At 42.8% G+C, this 16534-nt stretch overlaps 1 protein-coding gene across 5 annotated transcripts in view; it reads left to right on the top strand.

Moving 5' to 3' along the window:
- LOC147629844 (transcriptional adapter ADA2-like) overlaps positions 1-15243 on the top strand; it is a 75730-nt gene extending 60487 nt beyond the window's left edge. Inside the window, exons 11-14 of one of the 5 annotated variants that reach the window (XM_086811375.1) lie at positions 12937-13156; positions 13652-13778; positions 13854-13975; positions 14589-15243. In XM_086811375.1, the coding sequence (XP_086667501.1) occupies positions 12937-13156; positions 13652-13778; positions 13854-13975; positions 14589-14810 (691 nt within the window). In that variant the 3' untranslated portion in view covers positions 14811-15243. Of the gene's footprint in view, positions 1-12936; positions 13157-13377; positions 13520-13651; positions 13779-13853; positions 13976-14588 lie in introns of those variants that run through there. The other 4 variants (XM_086811376.1, XM_086811377.1, XM_086811378.1 and 1 more) reach the window with 4 other exon arrangements.
- Positions 15244-16534: the final 1291 nt, after the last annotated feature.

Genomic DNA, 16534 nt, shown 5'->3' with positions numbered 1-16534 from the left:
GAAGGGCTAATCAAACTGATTCCTAATCAGGTGGCCTGCGAATGTTTTTCACATTGGAGGCCAATCACCATGCTTACAGTCTTGTATAAAATCATAGCTAAAGTTGTGGCAATGAGAATGACTCCTTTATTGCAAAAGGTGATTTCCCCCAGACAACATGGCTTTATTAAGGGGAGATCCATAATGGACAACATATATGCAGCCCTATTAGGGAAAGAGCTGGCAGAGAAGAAGAAGCAAAAATGCATCATGCTGCAACTGGACCTAGAGAAAGCCTATGACAGAGTCCATTGGTCATTTCTTAGCAGAGTGCTTGCCAAGTTGGGTTTTGGACCCTTAATCTCAAACATTATTTATGTGCTCAGCTTTGGTGCTAAGTCAAGTCTTATACTCAATGGCTTTGTGGTTGGCTCATTCAACCTTAAAAGATCGGTTAGACAGGGCTGCCCACTTGCTCCATTGTTATTTGCTGTAATTTCTCATTCTTTGATTCTAGCTCTTGAGTTGGCAGCTGCTGAAAATCAAATAAAAGGTCTACAAGTGAATGATGAACTGCAGATGGTGATTCAATGTTTTGTTGATGACTCACTTCTCTTCTTGGATGCATCCAATGAAAATGTTAGAAAGGCTTTGGCAATTGTATAAGTCTTTGCAGATGCATGTGGCTCCAAATGTAACATTCACAAGTCAAGGTTAATTAGTTTAACCGAGAATGAATCCTTTGATGTAACCAGATGGGGTTGCCAAGTTGTGAACAAAGGCCAGATCTTTAGACATTTGGGATGCCCCATGGGAGTGGATGTCTCAGGTAAAGACATAGCGGACTGGCTTATGGACAAATTCATAGCCAAATTTAGAGCTTGGGATAATGTATATCTTCCCTTTCATTCAACGGTAGTAATAGTAAACATGGTGTTGTTGGCATGCTTTCACTTCTTTACTCCTTGTATAGATTTTACAGCTTGCCTCTAGAAGAGAGCTCTAAGCTATGCTAAAGCTTTTCTATGGAAGAATAAGCAGGGCAAGAGACCATGTTCCTTCCTGCATGGCAGAAAGTGTGTAAACCCAAGAAGGATGGGGGAATTGGCATCCTAGACATGGAAACACATGCAATGGCGAGAATGCCAAAAATGTTGACTTCCTTTCTACAGCAGAGTCAACCTTGGACTAGGATGCTTAAAGAGCTTTCTCTGTATATGACTGTGAGTTGGCAAGGCAAATGGAGGGGACTCTCTTGGATTGATAAGATTTTTTCCCATGCTCCACTTGTCCTTAAAAATATGCCCTTTGCTGAATTTCTGATTAAGAAATGGAAGAGGTTCATTCCCCTCATTCAATGGCAAGGATCTCCCAAAATCACGGGAAATTCACTATGCATGTATATTGTTTGGTGGTTGAGGATTTCTGGGATGGTCCTCTTCTGGGGTGGAGAGATGATGAACAGCTATCTGTCATGTATGGTCTCTCAAGATTTGATAAGAATCATCTGCAGGTAATTATTGGTAAGCTCAAGACACTAACTATCAATACTTCTCAGCTCACGGAGTGGATTAAAGATTGGGGGTGGACAGATGGACTTCCCCTTGGTCGGGAATCAACTGCCAAGTTTTATCAGATGTTAATGCAAGAGAAGAGAGATTTTAAACATTGCAATAAAATATGGAAAGTAGCTTGGTCGTACAAATGCAGAACAATTTGGGGATCCAAACTGCCAACACATGCTCAGACTTTTTTGTGGAGAATCATGGTTGGGGCTCTTCCGTTAGGCTGTAAGCTGATGATCAGAAAGATGGCCTCAGGGATATGCCCAAGATGCAAAGCACCAAGATGCAAAGCAGCCATTGAGGATTTCAAGCATGCCTTTTGGGATTGCCCGGCATTAAGATCCTTTTGAACACAGCTCTCTAAATGGAGGGGGGGCGGGGGGGACATTTTTGGGCTGCAATGTACATGGTCCCATTGGGTTTATGTTTAGTGAAACCTAACATTGCTAGTCTGGTGAGTGTAAACAGATGGGAGTCAGATACAATGAAACTACTCACTAAGAGGATATTGGATTGAGCAGTTTCTGTGGGTAGTTCTTCTCTTGATTGTTTGAGAAGACTAACCCACAGTTTATATGTACTCTTTTCATATTATTAATATAAATAATACATCTTCACTATATAAAAAAAAAGGCACAGGAATTGAATTGACCCCAATGCAACTCAAGGAGAAGTATTCAGGAATGCAACACAAGCAAGTTTATTGCAAGGGTCCCTTATTTGGGGATTTCCACCAAAACACAAATCAAACCCCAAAATAAAACCAGGTTGTTTTTATTTGAGGTGAATGTATCAGATGCTTGGCATTGTAGCTCTACTAGTTGATCAGTAGGATTTTCTTTCTTTCTTTGGTGTTTTCTTTTACTGAATCACAAATTGGCTCTTGACCCTCATGGTCTTCATGTTATGTCATTGGTCTCATAAGTCATTTTGGCCTTCACAAAATAGGTAGTCAGATAAAAGTTTCTTTTTCAGTTTTTCTTCAATGACTCAGCATTTCTCATGGAGATATCGTGCTACTTTTTTGGTCCCATAGATGCTTTGGGTCTTTTGTAGACGTTAATCTCTCTCTCTCTCTCTCATGTTCCATGTTCCTGGTATTCCATGATGAGATTCCATGGATAGTTTTGTATCACCCTAGTGAGATAGCTATGTTTTGTTGCTATTTTATTTTCCATTTCATGATGAGATATGCCATGGACATGATTGTATCACTTTGATCTCATAGGCCCATTGGGTCTTTAGTAGGCGCTTAATCTATCTTTCTTTCTTTCTTTCTTAATTTACTTGATCCACAGCCTAAAGAAATTCTCATTAAAGAAGTAATATCACAGATTAATGAAGAGAACGAGCAGCAATGGATTGCAAAAGAAATTAGGGTGGGTGGTTTGTCAGAGGGTTGGGAACAGGTGGAGGTATTGGAGGACGAGGAGATTGCGAATGATACTTATGTCCCGGAATGCGAGATTCTACAAAGAAAGCTGTGCAGAGCTATCCCTTTCATCGACATTGGAGATCCCTTAGTGGCAATCAAAGGAAAACATGTGGTTTTGAGGTACGCAGATATGAAAGACAAAATTAAAGTCATGAAGCAAACAAGGTCACTTAAGGGAACGAAGGTGTGGATGGCGGATGAACTCACAGCCACACAACTAAAAAACAGGAAACAAGAACTCATTAAAGTATACGAAGCAAGGAAACAAGGAAAATGGGCAGTCTACCGTAGAGGTAGAGCTGTTATTGCACATTTCAGGACAACCAAAGTAATGAAGAGTAGCTGCTAGAGAAATCCTTCATGTTATCTAGGATTCTCCTACGGTCATGTAGGGAATTTGAACTATTTCTAGTTTTATCTCTATTTTCATTTTGTTGCCCCCGAAGTGGAATGTAATCACATGGATGTATTTGATTAGTCCTATAGGTCAGATGTGGCCTCTAAAGGACGTTAATATAGTTTTCTTTCTTCTTTCTTTCTTTCTCTTGAGCCGCACCCTCTGCTCACGCACTGGCGCCCTACCCTGTCCGCACCACCCTAGCTGCACAGTTCCTCTTTCCGCTTCCGCCCGCACTGTGTGCATCCCGCTGGGCCTTGTGGTGGCTGTGCCGCGACCTTAAACCCTCTGCATCTCGTTTCCGCCCTTTGCCGTCGCCCCCTGCTGTACTGTGTGCCAACCCTGGGACTACTGGCTGAACTATCAACCAGAAGCCACTCCCACCCTTACTTCATCGCGCATTGGGCCGGCTCCTGTCTTCACCCACCTTCTTGAGCCTAACTTGAGAAAGGCAAGAAGTAGCCCAAGCCAAAAATGACCAGATCGAGCAGGTGGGATGGATTGCAAGGGGAAAGTGCTCGACAAGATTGATCCCCAGGTCAATGCAATTATAGAACTAAATGGACGCAGTGTGCTTACCAAAGATTGTCTATGGCTGCTTAAGACCAGGAAGATCACCGTGAAAGGGAGATGGTAGAAATATGAGAGGAGATGGCCAAGATGACAGAACAACATGCTAGACAAATAGATGGAATGACGAAAGAGATTGCCAAACTAAATGGAGAAATATAGGACTAAAGAAGGAAGAAGGAGAAATCAGTCCCTCCATCCTCTCTGAAGTTGCAGACCTCAAGGTGAAGCTTCAAGAGGACATTGTGGAGACCATAAGGGAGATCGAATGAGGGTGGGCTGCAATAGTGAAGAAAGAAGTTGAGGAGTGGATAGAGGTCACCAAGAGACAAAGGACACCACATGCGGCCACTATTATTCATTACATGATAGAGGAGAATAAAAAAAGGGAGATTCAGGCATTACATGTGCGTGGTTGGGCCGCAAGAAGGGAGTCTGCCAAGGCAGACACCACCATACTATGTCGGAAAATGGGCATAGAACGCACACCATATATGGATGCATGGAGAGCAAGTAAGGACACCACACATGCCCGCCCACTACTCAAATTCAAAGACATCACCAACCGGCAAGCATTCTTGAATCATCGAGCAGCCCTCAAAGGTGAGAAAATTTATCTTGGTGATGACGTCACTCCCACACAGGTGGAGCATAGAAAAATGAGCGTGCCGCAGGTGCTTGAAGTCCGTAAGGCAGGAAAGTGGGTAGTTTATAGAGATGGCAAGGTCATTATCACAGACAGACATCCCAAATAGGGACACAGGGTCTATGGGACCACACATCTGAGGATGGTAGCCTGGAACTGCAATGGGACTTTGTGGTTAGACATTGGGGGATTCAGGGAGACTTTCACGGGATGGGACATTATCTTCTACCGAGAGACACACCAAAGCCATGAGAGGTTACTATCACATGTATCTGGATACCACTACGAGTCAGAGTTGAAATTTGCATGATTTAATCAAGAGATATGTGAGCATTGCAAACAAGAGCTATGGTGGGTAGAAGATGAAAGGCATTGCTAGAGACAAGATTAATGCTAATCATTGTGATTAAGGTGTAAATTAGTACTAATCAAGAACTCATGACAAGATTAATGCTAATCAATGTGATTAAGGTGTAAATTAGTACTAATCAAGAACTCATGACTTGCATTGATGAAATGAGCTTGCAAACAACCATTTTTAGTCACTTGCTAGCTATCCTCCACTTGCCCTCTTACGTCATCCCTTACATCATCAAGATTCTCCCTTTCAACCAAGTTCTGGACTCTTCTTTACCGTTTACATTTCACACATCTTCCTAAGATTTGCTCCATCATTCTCCTAAGGTACATACACTCCCCATACATGAATAACATAACCTTGACATGACAACATGGTTGGCACCACATTTTTAACACCCCCCCTTGGTTCTCATCCCAAGATAAGGATGTAACATACATAATATAACATCAGACGGCATCTTTACCTCTCCTTCATGGAGACACATATACATCACTTAGCCTACATCATCGGTGGCTAGAGATGATTACATCAACATGACATGAGACATAACATGAACATAGAACATAATCATAGACATCACGTTTAGAAAAGATGTTCTTTTGGAGCATCATGAAGAGTTGCTTCCACCAATACAATTGATTGTTGCTTCTCCTTTGACCAACAATTCTTCTCAAGGTGGCCTACGTTGCCACATGCATCACATACAAGCTTGGGCTTGTTCCGATGATGACATTGGGTCATTATATGTCCCATCCTTCCACAATGGTTACATTTGACATTGGACTTGTTAATAAAGAAAGTAGTCTCCTTGCTGTTTGTTGAGCTTTGTTGTGCACCTTTTAGCTTCTTATCCTCTTCAAACAAAGAGGATTCAATACCTTCAAGAGTAAGATTTGGAAGATTAGTAAGAGTTGTTACCACCGAAGAAAACTCTTGAGGTATACTTTTGATTAAGACCACTATTGCATCATTGGGTTAAGCCTTGGGGATAATATCATTCAACACATTAGTAACAAAGAGCATGCCAAAGAAGCTTGGGATGAGCTAGAGAAAGTGTTTGGGGCTAGGGCTAAAAATTTAGAAATAAATCTAAAAATTCAGTTCTATGGCTTTTCTATTCTTATTTGTCCATGCTTTGACTTCAACATCACTCCCTTCCATTGGTTCATCGACTCCTTTTGCATCAACATGTACATGGTCTTTGTTTGCCATGTGTGGAACCCTTCCCCACAAAATCTTTCCACTAAAGTTTGACTTGTCATGGCTAATAGGAGAGTCTTATAGGTGTTCCTTGGCAGGGTCTACTTGCTTACAAAGACTGAAGAGAAGGTTTGGCTCACTGGAGTGCTAAGCATGATTAAGATTGCTAATTACTCACTATCCTCAAGAAAAAATGTAGGTAGCTTTTGGGTCAGCAATTTAGATTGACGCACTCACAATTGAGGCAAGTGATTTAAGGAGGTGAAATAGCAACAAATGATAGAGAGTTTAGCTCACTAATGACAATCATTAACCCTTTTAATCCAGGATTAGTAAAACTTGAATGAAAGCTCATGAAAAGAAGGCTCACAGTCCATAGACTCATTCTTTCTCAAATCTGGCTTCATAGGGTTGTAGAGCATGTCTCAAAACGTTGATTTCTCCTTGTTGGCGTTGATTCTGCCTAATTCATCTATCCAAAGATGTGCTTGGAGTGCCCTAGGTGCCCCAAAGAGCTTGGGCCAAATGGTTGGGAGAATGGGGAATGTCAAGTGATTCAAGGCTGGCCATAGTTTTTTGCAAGGATAAGGTTGCCTATAAATGATTAAGAGCTTAATTATGCATAATGAAACCACTAATTGGTACTACTGCTGAATGCTAAGGATGAAATGATGATCTTGGTTGTGATACCAAGTTGAAATTTGCATGATTTGATCAAGAGATATGTGAGCTTTGCAAACAAGAGCTATGGTGGGTAGCAGATGAAGAAAGGGATTGCTACCGACAAGATTAATTCTAATCATTAAGGTGTAAATCAGTACTAATCAAGAACTCACAACTTGCATTGATGAAATGAGCTTGCATACAACCATTTGTAGCCACTTGCTAGCTATCCTCCACTTGCACTCTTACATCATCCCTTACATCATCAAGATTCTCCCTTTTTGACCAAGTTCTAGACTCTTCTTCACCTTTTACATTTCACACATCTTCCTAACCTTTGCTCCATCATTCTCCTAAGGTACATACACTCCCCATACATGGATAACATAACCTTGACATGACAACATGGCTGGCACCACGTTTTCAATAGTAAGCTTACTTGGGGGGGGGGGGGGGGGGGGGGGGGGGGGGGACCCGAACAATAGGAGGGGTGAGGGGATCAAGAGGAGTAGCGGTTTTATTTAGAACATACTTACAACCCATGGTTAGCATAGTCAGGAGGGATGAGAAGGCCCACTACATGTGGGTTTGGTTACAGATTACAACCTCGAGATGCATCTATGTGGCAATATGCTATTTCGTCTTGGATTCTTCACATGATATGCCCCATAGGAGCGGAGGGAGTCTCATACACAGTTCTCTCTGAGGATATCACTAGCTTCTTGGGACTAGGCAAGGTCCTCTTACTTAGGAAGTTCAATGCTAGGACCAAGAGTGAGTAGATACAGATGTATGATTTTGAGGACCCTATCATGTTGGAGGTGATAGACCAAGATGGCATAGGGCTACAACGGATCTCACAGGACCATGGAGCCATCAGTTTTTATGGGAGATGCCTCCTAGATCTTGGCTCATGGCACAGCCTTGCTATCTATAATGGGATGGCACGGTGGCCTACACGAGGAGGGCTTACTAGTTTTCCGTACAAGGGGGGCACCAACACGGTCGATTTTCTTATGGGATCGCTAGAACGCCTCTCTGATGCTTGACTTTACCATCCCACCATGTTCGCTTGGTGCCGACCACAGCTACCTTGCCTCTTGTAAGCTCAGCTGGGCGTGCTGTGACAGATTCCTCCACGTATCCAAGAGATAGAAATATAGAGAGAGGGAGAGAGAGAAGGGTTTAGGGAACTTTGCACAGGACACACACTGAGCGGGGAACAGGCCCCGCCCCCTTTCAAGACTTTATTTATAGGAACAATCTGGGGGCTCGCAAGCCAAGATCAATACGTCAATGAATACAAAAGCAAATAAATATGCTGATGTAGAAACCCAAGTTGAAGTCGATGTCAAGGCACGACATCTTGATACCGAGCACACCACGGGGATGACCCACAAGAATCTCTCACCGGGCTAGTACCAAATCCAAATCCAAATGTTGTAAAACAAGGTACGTAGGAGATACTTGTAGATGACAAAGCTTATGATGTTTAGTTGTAAGCTTGTTGCCCAAACCGGAGTAGAAAACAATTCAAAAGAAGCCACACAAGGGATTATGAACCGGAGCAGTTGCACGTGGCAGAATGGCAATTGTACGGTAAAGATCAGTCGCAACAGGTGGCAGCAATTCAGTTCAGCAGGCGGCAGTACTGAACAAGTGGCACACGGCAGTACGGTGGCGGTGGTGGCACACAGGAGGAGGCCAGGCAGGCATCGCTGGTGGCAACAGCTCCTTCAGTCAGCACACAACAGCAGGTGTGGCGACGGCGGTTGGCACAGATAGGCGGCAGTGGCAGCGGTTCAGGTGGCGCAACCAGGCGGCACAGTCCAACAGTACGGCAGCGGCGCTGTCAGCAGTATAGCAGCGGCGCTGTCAAATCAGCAATAGTCCAGTCGGCAACAGGCGTACGGCGGCTAGGCGCAGGCAGCCAATCATATGGCAGTGGGCAACGACAACAGCAGTATGTCCGTACGGTGCAGGCAGTCGTGATATGGCGCAGTACAGTCAAGTTGGTGGCTATGAAGACTCGCGCTTTGTTTATGATGAGCTCCACGCTTTGATCATGATGCTCAAGAGAGGTTCATGCTTCTTTTATACCTTTAGGAAGGGTCCTGTTTTTGGCCAAAAACTATCCATGCTTTTGCTTTACCTTTTTCACTTTGCTTTCCTCTTTTTACTCTTTTACAATAAAATTCTTTTCAAGTAAAGCCAATCTTTTACCAAGCACTTCGTCACTAGTGCTTTGCTGTTCCAACTTCAAGGCCTTGCTTTTTGGTCCTAGAGCTACTTTTTGAAAAAGAAGCTTTTTGCTTTTTGGTCTTGCTCAATCCCCTCTTGTTGCCAGTGATGCTCCTGGCTCGTGGTCAACTTAGTTTGACTTTTTACTTTCTCTGCTTTTTGACCAAAATAGTGCTTTTCCGTGTGCACAACACCTTGTGGTCCTTGTCCCCAAGCCTTGTTCTACCTATCCAATGTCCGAGCAAGGGTTCCATCATGTGAATAGAGCCTTGGCACCCTCCTAGCCCACTTGTTTAATAGGGCCCTCTCAGAGGACTTATACCACAACTCTTTCTGAATAGGAATTCTAATGAGGCTTGGCGTAGGATCTAGGAATGCCGCTTACCCACTCCCATCACAGATCCACACATCTTGCACTCATATGCACACGCATTATACCACATACCCCACCAACCTCCCCTCCCCCCCTCCCACATCCACCTCACGCACGTCCCACCACATCCACCTTCTTCAGAGGAGACATGGTGGTGAAGGCTATATGTAGGCTTCAAAACGGCCGATCATAGGATCACGAGGGGCTCATGGACTGAGCACCTCTCTTATGCAAGCGATACCCTGGCACCCCTCCTAGCCCATATGTTTAATAGGGCCTTCTCTGAGGGCTTTCCCTGCACCTGGTCATCACACATTATTGCGCCTATCCATAAGGCTGGAGACCCGACCATATCTTGGCAAAGTTCTATGGGCCTATACTTGAGTCTGAGCTCAACACATTGGCACAGAGAGAGGGATACAATCCACCAGGGCACGCAGGATTTAGGACCTTCTCCATGCTGGATCACATATCACGCTTCAGGCTATCATCGAGCAGGCCAAGGCAAATGGCTGCCGACTATACTACTGCTTTGTGGACTTCTGCAAAGCTTTTGATAAAATGCGTTAGGGCCGTCTCCCACAGCGCTTACAGCATCTTGGGGTCATGTTTGACATGATTTGGGCTATCATTGTCTTATATGAGTCAGTTATTGGCAAGGTGAGATGCCCGGGAGGACTATTTGAGGTCTGTAGTACCATCGGAGTGAAACAAGGATGCCCACTATCTTCGACCCTCTTTGGACTTTACATAGATGAGATCTCAGACTCGGAGGTGGAGGAGCTTTTCTAGGAGGTATTCTTGTTTCTATCCTTTTTTATGCTGATGATATTGTATGCATTGTAGATTTTGAGGAGGGGCTACAGAAGCACATGGATACTTTACAGGATCTTTGTACATAGAGGGGGCTCTCATCAACCTTGGGAAAACCAAGGTTATGGTATTCCACACCTCCTGCCTAGTTGCAGGCCGTACAGAAATCACTTACATGGGTAGCAGGGTTGAGGTGGTGCACTCATATGTCTATCTCAGAGCTACCTTCTCTAGTCCACGCTTCTCTATGAGGTAGGCAATAGAGGATAGACTCACTACAGGATATGTAGCTCTAGCCTTATTGGAGAGTGAGTGTTTCTAGGCGCATTTTTAGGAGCCGAGGACAAAGGGTTGGCTTTTTGACACCCTAGTCACTCTGGCACATATGTATGCGGCTCCCTTTTGGGCACGAGATTTATCCCCTGCAGATTGGCAGTGCATAGAGCGTCCTCAGGTCATGATGCTATCACGGATGATACGTAACAAGCCATCTGTTCCCCACCATATCATCCAGGCAGAGTTTGGTGCAGCTCCTATGTTGCTGGAGTTTCTGTTCCAGACAGTTTCTTATTATATACAAAGGGTGAGGGAGATGGATCCACGTTGACTCCCCCAACTTGCACTACAGTCATCACAGCGGATAGCGGCTGGAGGAGAGCATTCATCTTGGCACACAATACTCAAGCACATGGGTCACAAATGGACCGTCTCCCTCCATTTCAGTATGACCCAGATTTCCCATATATTAGGCTTACACATGAGGACAGGAACCGAGCGATCAAATAGGATTTGCTGGGGCTATACACATGTAACACATGGATCACACCAGTAGAGGCGCTTTGTTGAGAAGGATGTGAAGGTCACTCCTTTGATTGAAAAGCTGCAAATTCACATTAGGGCTAACTTGACCATGTGAACTTTCTTATTGTGCCTCTCAATGGATGTGATGTGTTTCTTGGCAAACTGTGGCATGTTCGCCTTGAGCTTCGCAAGAACTACAAGACAAACAAACTCTCTTTCTATGTACGAAGGCATAGAACATTTTATAGATGCAGGCGTTTCGGGTGATACTATCCCTATTGTATCTCGTGTACAAATCAATAAAGCAATGAAAAAGAGTGTTTCTTCGTACTTGGTTTTTGTATGTGATGATGTGGAACATAGCAATTTGCATGTAGATTCTCTTACTCGTGATAGGCTGAATTTTCTAAGTGAACATAGAGATGCTTTGCAGATGCATTGCCTAGTGAAATGCCTCCCCCACAACCAGAGGATCACCGTATTGATTTGGTGCCAGGTAATTCACCTTCTAATAGGGCAAATCATGTGAGTGCTTGCCAACAAGAGGAGATTATGAAATAGGTTGGTGAAATCTTAGAGAAGGGTTTAGTGCAACCAAGCTCTTCGCCATTTTGTTCACCCACCATCCTTGTTGTGGGACATGAAATGAATATGTGGTAAAAATTGTTGATCTGATTATTGCACCTGGCACGTATCCTTTAATAAATTCCTAGATCTTTTGCCCTTCGACCATTCCACAAGGCTTTGTGGAGAATGAGCCACATCGGGCAACTTTTTTCCTCTTGGATAATGTGAATCCAAATCCTTTGTTGGAACTTTCTCATACCATTGCTTAGGATCGAGTAAAAGGCCCCACTTGTTGTTTTGGACGAATGTCATGCTCCTCCCTAAGCAAGACATAGAGGAATGTCATGCTCCTCCCTAAGCAAGACATAAGATGAATATTGCCTACCACTCAAATGATTGAGAGGTATTTCTTTTGGCCAGGCATGAGAAGAGAAAGAGGCTTATGTACGTGCGTGTATCATGTGAAATTTGACAGGCAAAAAAGGCTTCTGGTTTGCTTCGGCATTTGCTAGCTCCAAACCAGCCATAGGAAAGCATTGCCATGGATTTTAGCATGGATTTGCGTCATACACAGAATGGCAATGATGCAATATGGACCATTGTGGACAAGTCTAGCAAGGTCTAGCAAGCAAGCTCACTTCTTGCATGTTAGAAAGACTAAAAAAGCTGAGCACATGGTCAGAGTTTTTATGTCACAAGTGTTTAAGCATCATGGAATGCCCAAATCGGTTGTGAGGGACATAGATCCCAGGTCAACAAGTCTCTTTTGAGGAGATCTTTTTGACAATATGGGTACTGAGGTGAACTTTTCATCAGCTTATCATCCTGAAACGGATGGGCAAAGTGAAGCTTTGTTGGATTTGCTTAAATGCTATGTTGCCGGTCAGAAAACTTCTTGGGAGAAGTATTTGCCACTTGTGGAATTTGCATACAACAACACTATCATAAATTAGTTAAAATACTACGTATTCTATTGATTAAATTAATTAGTCTCTTTATTGATACAAATAAAAGAGAAACCTAATGAAATGCTAACTAACTGCATCATTGATCAGTCTATGCTAACTCATAAATAATTTTTAATGTATATTTATATTGCTAAATTAATATAAATCTTATATGTTCCTATGGAGCTTTATTTCAATCGTTATTATTTTTGTTAACATAAATTTCATTAATAAGTAAAATATTATTCTTATTGAGTTATACTTTTTAGACATCTTCCAAAATTGAAGGCTGTTCTAATAAAAACATGTTATTCAATGCTTCTTTTAATAGATACAAAAAAGCGCATGCCACTCATTCCTAAAGGGTGTATGATACAGATTAGATGAAAGAAAACGCCGCAAAGAATTTATTCTTGAAAGAGGGTTACTTGATGCCAAGCGACAGCAGGAGTTAGACAACAAGAGGTCTAAAGAAGAGCGGGAGCTTTATCAACAAGCAAGGGTTTTCTTGCGGTATCATTCTACGGAGGAGCATGAGGCTTTACTCGCAGGGTTGAACGCAGAGCGAAAGATCAGACAACACATCTCAGATTTGCAGGTAAGAAAGCACATTTATCTCCTAAGTATGCTTTGCGTCTTTTTTAAACTCCTACAGAAGTGCTCTGTTTAAGTTGTTCTTGTTTTGAAAATTAAAATCAACTAACCCTAGTCCCTAGCAGTCTAGCCTGACCAATAAGCTGCCTGCTTGGTCTTTATAGTCAAATATATGGATAAAGCATATGAAAAATTCCTTGCCTAATACTAGACTTTCTCGAACAGTGGTTCCCATAAGCTATTACAGCCATGAAGGAGTGGCCCTCTAAGGACAGTAGACTGTATGCACAATAGTGGGTTTGTTCTTTTGGTGATCTACAACATCCTTGACCAAACCAAGGCACTGCTAATCATCACACTGCTTTGATCAGCTGTCCTCACATGGAGCTTTGAAGTTCGATTATGTGTAGCCCTATCTAAGTGGATGATGATGCTTGCAATGCTGGTAAATGAGCATGTCCTTGCTATCACTTGATGATTATGGAACTGCATGATTTAGGAATGCCAATCAGCGGGATGCCGCACACTAGCAGAAGCCGAACAGTATAAATTAGAAAAGAAGAAGCGGGAGGAGGCAGGTTTGCGGAAAGCTAAGGAGATTCCAGCCCAACTTGCAGGTGTTAAGGGTATGCAATGCTCCTCTAAAAACCCAACCAAAGACGAAACTGGCAGTGAACTTAACCTTTTAAACAACCATGCAGACAGCAGCCAAAAAGTCAAAGGGGTAGCATCAGGTGCTACTGGCAGCTGTAGTAAGGACTCAAACAGATCCAACACTTTTGATATTACAGAACTGCCTGGAACTAGTTTGTTATCTTCAACAGTAAGATTCTACTCTCTCCCTCTCTCTCATGTGTGACATTTGTTCCACTACCAGATGTATTGGCCTCTAGGCCAACTGCACACACTTTTTGATGCACGTCACTTTAATTTTTTATTCTTATTCCAAGATGTCTTGCCTTTTGGTCCCATAGGCCATATCCGGCCTTTCTGGATGTTAATACAATCATCATCATGACTTTGTATTTCTCGTGAAGATATTGTGCGACTGTTTGGTCTCATGGACCCTTTGGGTGATGTTAACTAACTCTCTCTCTCTCTCCCCCACCCCCCCCACACACACACACACACACACACACGCACGCACGCACGTTACACAGGCATGCACACACATGCACATCCAAAGTGTATACGTGTGTGCACACATGTGCACAATTGCAATCAAATTCGATAAGTAGTGTCTATAGTTTTTGATTTCATAATGTAGTTTGCTGCTCCAGACTGTCATTTAGTGACCTAAACTCTTCTGCTTTGATTTAGTCACTTATTATTACAGTAGTATTTTTCATGTTGATTACAAAACTACATGTTTTCTGCTATGTACTAACTGGATGTGCTCTCTCTTATAATGCAATCCTTGTTCTGATTCATTGTAGGAACAACGGCTGTGTTGTCATCACAGAATCTTTCCTGCGAGCTACCTCAGAATGAAGGAGATTCTGATGTTGGAGAGCTTTAAAAGTGGTCAGGTCAAGCGGTCAGATGCTCAACATCTGCTCAAGGCAACTCCAAGTAAAGTAGATAGTGTCTTTGACCTCCTACTTAAAATGGGTTGGATTCAAAGTGATGACAAACCGACCTCCAGTGACAAATTTTAATGTTTGCTTGCCCGATTGGACCGTCTGTGTTGATTTGAGAAAATTCAAAAGCCCTAACAGCTGTCCCTTCCCAGGGAGGGGGGGAAGGGAGTGTTGCACATTCGTACCTAAGGTGCCCTTTCTTGCTGGGTGATCCAACAGTCAGCCCAAGCTAAGTAAAAGCCCTTCTTATTACTCTTTACAAGGATCAGGAGTGTTGTTGCCAATGTAACATGTTGTAGAGACAAGTGTCATAATTCTGCATATTATGCTAAGAAGTGTTTTGGTTGAGGAGCATATTTTCAAGTTATAACCTAGCTTGTACTCATGAACATATTGAAGTACACCCAATTCTCACTTATATATCATATGCTTTTAAAGCATCCTTTTGAATGTGTACTTGTATGCATGCACATGATTGCACACACAATTGTGTAAATTTTGTTCCCAAGGATTGCAGGTGGTCAGGAGCAGGCATAGAAGTGAACCATTATCAGCATCTCTTTTTTTTTTCATAATGAGGAGTTGTATTAAAGAAACAATGTACGAAGGCCAGTGGCCTACATAAAGGTCAAGTAAGAAAGTGTGGCCTTAAGGCCAACATGCTAGAGTGAAGAAGTGCCCTCAACCACTATAAAACAGATAGAGTCGTCATGCAAATCAGCCTCATCCATGGAAGGGCTGAATTCTCTGTAATGACTTGTGCCAATACCTTAGAGACATTTGCCACATCAAAATCCCGTGCACTTGTCAAATATGTCCTCGAATCCCAGACTAAGAGTCAAAGAGAAAGGCATTCTTGGTCATCCAAATATGCCAAAGACCTAACCATCTGAAAATATGATATAAATTCAGCTGATCCTCCTCAAGTGAAACATTAGATGCAACCAAAGATCCATTGACGTCAAGTAACACGAGAGCCTTTAATGGCCAGCCATATTCAAGAAATGAAGTCCCAAATTTGTCTCGTAATTGGGCAATACAAAAACAAGTGTTGACAAGTTTCAAGATTTGTAGTACAAAAAACACAATGATCAGAAGCTTTCTTGTGACGTTGAAGCCGGTCCCCCAGAGGAAGCCTACCCACCAAGACTCTCCAAATGAAAACCTTTCTTGATATGGAATCTTGGAATGCCAACCCCTCATCAATGCATCTATCCACCAGCTTGTACTGCGATGTAGTTTCCAAACTTTGTTAGCTTTCATTCAAACCCAACTCTTACCTTTCACCAACATATGATAAATCGCATTCACTGAATGGGCGGTGAGATCCTGTGGTTTCATTACCATCCAGTCTCCTCGGATACAAGGCATTTAAATCCGGAATGCTACCAAAAGAACTTTCTTTCTCATGAATCAATGCACATAATCCACCATACCCTCTAGGCACTCGAAACAAATATTGAAAACGTCGAAAAGAAGAAAGGCGACTCTGATTGTGCAACACGACATCCCAAACCTGCACTACACCCAATCTAGCTGAGTTTTAGACGAGAAGACTCCTTATGTGGCCATTGTATAACCCGTGAAGTCACCAACACTTCTCCTTTAAATGAATTTGCTAAAGTTCCATTGAGAGGGAGATGCCATTGAGTATGAGCCAGGACTTCTTGGTCAAGATGCAATAAGGTCAAAAAACATCCACCTATGTGTAGCTAAGAAGGGTTAATTTGTGCATATTAAAACACAACCTTGAAGTGACAGCGCAAATAACTTCCAGGCTTTCATATTTTTATCAATATTTG

Source organism: Cibotium barometz, chromosome 17, assembly GCF_041138505.1.
Source record: "Cibotium barometz isolate CiBa-2024 chromosome 17, ASM4113850v1, whole genome shotgun sequence".
NCBI classification, from domain to species: Eukaryota; Viridiplantae; Streptophyta; class Polypodiopsida; order Cyatheales; family Cibotiaceae; genus Cibotium; species Cibotium barometz.
The sequence above is the reverse complement of the archived record's forward strand: the minus strand, read 5'-3'. Positions and strand labels throughout refer to the sequence as shown.